Genomic DNA, 4,876 nt, shown 5'->3' with positions numbered 1-4,876 from the left:
GAGAGGAGAGGAGAGGAGAGGAGAGGAGAGGAGAGGAGAGGAGAGGAGAGGAGAGGAGAGGAGAGGAGAGGAGAGGAGAGGAGAGGAGAGGAGAGGAGAGGAGAGGAGAGGAGAGGAGAGGAGAGGAGAGGAGAGGAGAGGAGAGGAGAGGAGAGGAGAGGAGAGGAGAGGAGAGGAGAGGAGAGGAGAGGAGAGGAGAGGAGAGGAGAGGAGAGGAGAGGAGAGGAGAGGAGAGGAGAGGAGAGGAGAGGAGAGGAGAGGAGAGGAGAGGAGAGGAGAGGAGAGGAGAGGAGAGGAGAGGAGAGGAGAGGAGAGGAGAGGAGAGGAGAGGAGAGGAGAGGAGAGGAGAAGAGAAGAGAAGAGAAGAGAAGAGGAGAAAAGAGGAGAGAAGAGAAGAGAAGAGAAGAGAAGAGGAGAAAAGAGGAGAGAAGAGAAGAGAAGAGAAGAGAAGAGAAAAGAAAAGAAAAGAAAAGAAAAGAAAAGAAAAGAAAAGAAAAGAAAAGAAAAGAAAAGAAAAGAAAAGAAAAGAAAAGAAAAGAAAAGAAAAGAGATGAAGAGCAGGAAGGAAGGAAGAGAGAAAGGAAGAAACAGAGAAAGCCAGAAAGGAGGGAAGGAAGGATGGAAGGGGGAAAGGGGGGAAGGTGGAAGGGCCTTGTGGTGGTCACTGGGGAGCCCGAGGGTCCCTGGGAGCGTCACCCCCGGGTGAGGGCAGCGCCGCTGCCTCTGCAGTCACCCAGGCACGTCTCCCCTCCCAGCACAGTTAATCCAGACCCCAGCTAATCCTCTCGCAGGTCACTGGGAGCTCATTGCATTTTGTTCACTTCTCAAATGCATCTAGAATTAATTAAAAAAACCCCCAACAGTAAATTCATCCTGTGGCAAAAGCATTCGGCGTATTCCCCTGGGGCGAGCTGGAGGGGTGATGGAGAAGCAGCCTTTTCCGGCTCCAAATGCTCAGCTTTCATTAAAAAAAGAGGCGAGAAAGCCTTAATGAATGTAGCCAGTGTGGTCAGGAGGAAGACTCGGGACGGGTGACCAGGCTGGAGTTCGGCAGCGTGAGCCTGCAGCCAGCCTGACACATCAGCTCTGCAAGGCCACTTCGGTCCCATTTGACTTCCAGTGACTGTGAGGTTGTAAAAATTAACTGTTTGTGCCTATTTTACTCTTCCCTGTGGTTGTAAGGAGGGAGAGGATCTTGTGCCGACTGCCCCAGCTGAGGTGGGGGCTGGGGCAATCGCTTGGTCTGCCGACACACCAACAAATAACCGTGGTGCTTGAAAAATCAGCTTTTGGGATAAAAAAATGGTTGTGCCTGGATTGCAGCAGGTGGAAATATGTTATTTGGTGTATAAGATGGTGCCACGCGTGGGTCTGTTTCCAGCACCTGGGAGGTTTGGGCAGGTTGTTAGTGCTCCTGCTTGTGGTGCTGGGATTCTGCGGGGATCCCCAAGTCCCAGGCTAGATTTGGGGCAAATTTCTGCAAAAGGCAATCCAGCGTATCGTTGCTAGCCGGGTTGATGCAGCCCCAGGCAGGCTGTGCCTGACAATGCTTCCTGGCACTGGTGCTGGTCTGGCCCTGGCCACCATGTGGTGGCAAGGGTGTGCTCGTCCCAGCATGTCCCCGGGCGCTCGAGTTGATTGCAGGAATCAATCGGGCCAGCGGATCCGACACAGCACGTACAGCCCGGCGGGTTTGCCTGCACCTCTAGGCATGAGCCGGGCACCTTTGCGCTGAGGGGACGGGGTGTCGTGGGGGGGGTCTGCACCTGCTCCCCCACCACATTGCTGCCCCATGCAGGTCTCCTTGCCAGCAAGGTGGTTTCATCCCCAGTGACACATCCCATGTCGCTGAAGAATAGGACGAGCTGCGGCAGGGGGTGGTTTGGGGAGCACTCTTGCAGAGCCATCTCTTTGGGGTGCTTGGGATGTGCCACGTGGCTTCTCCACAATCCCGTCCACTGCCTGATGCAGCCCCACGTGCCATCGCAGAGGCATCAGGGAGCCCACCCGACTTGGGACACCTTGCCTGTGTCCATGCTGCTCCCACCTCTCTCCCAGGCAAAGCTGAGTGTAGGTCCCTGACCCTGTGCCTGAGCCCTCCAGAAGGGATCAAAACAGCTCCCCGTTCCCCAGCGGCCGTTGTCCCTTCATAAGACTTGGCCAGCAAAACCCATCTGTGACCGTGGATGGCTCCATGTCCCCATGGATGTGTTGGGAAAGTTGCTCCTCAGGACATCTGCCCCAAGCGAGTGCCTTCCTTGGGCCTTCTCCAACTGGCTGCACGTTGGCCATGTCCTCTCCCATCCCCGGCCTGGGGGACGGAGGTTAAATCCACATCTCCCTGTGGTTTCCCTCGACCCCAGAAGAGCTGGTGCTCGGGAGGTTGGGCAACCGCCGCCACGATGTGCTGGGCAGCGGTCCATCTGGCACAGGCAATGTGAACTAATGGAGCTGTTTTCAGGCGTACCTTTATTAATATCTCTGTGCTAAGGAGAGCAGCTTGACCTCTCTGCTTTCCTCTCCAGCAGCCTGACCCTGCTCCGACAGCAGAGCTCATGAGAAAAGCGAAGGGGAGAGACTCCAGTGCTACCCAAGGTTTTTCATCCACTGGTGTCGTTGGGGTTCCCAGAAATGCCGCATCTCCCCAGCAAGGTTTGCTCACTCGCTTTGTAGTACAAAAGAACAAACTCTAAGACATTCTTCCTTCCTCCTGTGTGTTTTTTGGGAACAGCCTAGCCACAGGAGGGAGAGTTAGGGCAGTGGGTGGGTCCTCGCTCAACATGCAGCCACCCACCCCATCAGACCCATGGCCAAACACCCCCTTGGGTCCCTTTGCCATGAAAGGTAACGGCCGTGTCTTTGTTTTCTCATTGCAGAGCCTCTCACGGGATCCGTGTGGTGACGTGAAAGCCAAGACGTGGAAGCTTGGGACTTCTCTTCCACCGCAACAGAATCTGGGGGGTGGGCAGGGGTGGGCCAGGGGGACGCCAGGAGTCGCAAGACCCTTCACCTTCACTGTGGGCTTGGCTCAGGGATGACTGCAGGCAGAGTCAACCCTTACAGCATCGTGTCCTCTGAGGAAGACGGGCTGAGGTTGACCACCATGCCAGGTATCAACGGCTTTGGCAATGGGAAAATCCACACCAGGAGGAAATGCAGGAACAGGTTTGTAAAGAAGAACGGTCAGTGCAACGTGGAGTTCACCAACATGGATGACAAGCCGCAGAGGTACATTGCAGACATGTTCACCACGTGCGTTGACATCCGCTGGAGGTATATGCTCTTGCTCTTTTCCCTGGCATTTCTGGTGTCCTGGTTATTGTTTGGGCTGATATTCTGGCTAATTGCACTCATTCACGGAGACCTAGAAAACCCGGGTGGAGACGATACCTTCAAGCCTTGCGTTCTGCAGGTCAATGGCTTTGTGGCTGCTTTTCTGTTCTCCATCGAGACCCAAACGACTATTGGTTACGGCTTCCGCTGCGTGACGGAGGAGTGCCCGCTTGCGGTCTTCATGGTGGTGGTTCAGTCCATCGTGGGGTGTATAATTGACTCTTTCATGATTGGTGCAATAATGGCAAAGATGGCCAGGCCCAAAAAACGGGCCCAGACATTACTTTTCAGCCATAATGCAGTAGTGGCAATGAGAGATGGAAAACTCTGCTTGATGTGGAGAGTTGGGAATCTCCGGAAAAGCCACATAGTTGAAGCCCACGTACGAGCTCAGCTAATTAAGCCCAGGATCACAGAAGAAGGGGAGTACATACCGCTCGACCAAATAGACATCGATGTGGGCTTTGATAAAGGCTTGGACCGTATCTTCTTGGTGTCTCCCATCACCATTCTCCACGAGATCAACGAAGACAGCCCCTTGTTCGGGATTAGCCGCCAGGACTTGGAGACAGACGACTTTGAGATCGTGGTCATCCTGGAAGGCATGGTAGAAGCCACCGCTATGACGACGCAAGCTCGGAGCTCCTACCTGGCCAGTGAGATCCTCTGGGGCCACCGCTTCGAGCCCGTCTTGTTCGAGGAGAAAAACCAGTACAAAGTAGACTATTCCCACTTCCACAAAACCTACGAGGTCCCGTCCACCCCCCGTTGCAGCGCCAAGGACTTGGTGGAGAACAAATTCCTGCTGCCCAGCACCAACTCCTTCTGCTACGAGAATGAGCTGGCCTTCATGAGCCGCGACGAGGAAGAGGAAGACGATGATAGCCGGGGTTTGGAGGACCTGAGCCCGGACAACAGGCACGAGTTCGATAGGCTTCAAGCCACAATAGCGTTGGATCAGCGGTCATACAGGAGGGAGTCGGAAATATGACTCTTGGTCCTTCCATTGACTTTTCCGAGGGTATTTTTTTTCCTCCTCTAATCTCTTCCCCTACAACCCGCTCAAATTATGCAGAACAATGCAAGTGCCATAGGAATGCTTGAGAAATTAGTATCGTTCATAGTTTTCAGTTTCATCGCAATAACCACTGAGCGGTCTGCAGGAGGGGACGGCGGCAGGCCACGGCGCGTCTCCTGCGCCCGGTGCCTGCAGCGCGGCCGGCGGCTCTGGAGGGACGGACGGAAAGAGGAGGGTCCGTGGGGCGCAGGCAGGCGCTCGCCCCACGCGGCCCCGCGGGGCTTTGCTCTCCCCGCGGGGAAAACGCCAGCGTTTTCTTGAAGCCGAGCACTGCGAGATCCAAAAAGAGGAAATATCAGGAAACAAATCTTTCTCTTGCTCTTTCTTTTTTTTCCTTTTATTTTTTAACTGAGCAGCAACAACAAAAAAAATTGCTCCTTCCAGCAGGCAGTCTGATTCAGTTGCACAAGAACAACACTTGAAATAACATGCAACATTAACGTACTTCTTTTTAATTTGGGGAAA

The 4,876-nt window shown here is 54.1% G+C and overlaps 1 protein-coding gene across 1 annotated transcript in view; it reads left to right on the top strand.

Annotated features, from left to right (window-relative positions):
• The window catches only part of LOC103904893 (ATP-sensitive inward rectifier potassium channel 12), a 32,698-nt gene extending 28,119 nt beyond the window's left edge, over nt 1-4,579 (top strand). The window contains exon 2 of the mRNA XM_009286425.2: nt 2,877-4,579. Coding sequence (XP_009284700.1) covers nt 3,035-4,324 — 1,290 coding nt within the window. The 5' untranslated portion in view covers nt 2,877-3,034 and the 3' untranslated portion in view covers nt 4,325-4,579. The remainder of the gene's footprint in view (nt 1-2,876) is intronic.
• The last annotated feature ends 297 nt before the right edge of the window (nt 4,580-4,876 follow it).

This window comes from Aptenodytes forsteri, unplaced genomic scaffold (genome assembly GCF_000699145.1).
Source record: "Aptenodytes forsteri isolate BGI_AS27 unplaced genomic scaffold, ASM69914v1 Scaffold55, whole genome shotgun sequence".
NCBI classification, from domain to species: Eukaryota; Metazoa; Chordata; class Aves; order Sphenisciformes; family Spheniscidae; genus Aptenodytes; species Aptenodytes forsteri.
Note: the sequence above shows the minus strand (reverse complement) of the source record. Positions and strands in the feature narration are given on the sequence as shown.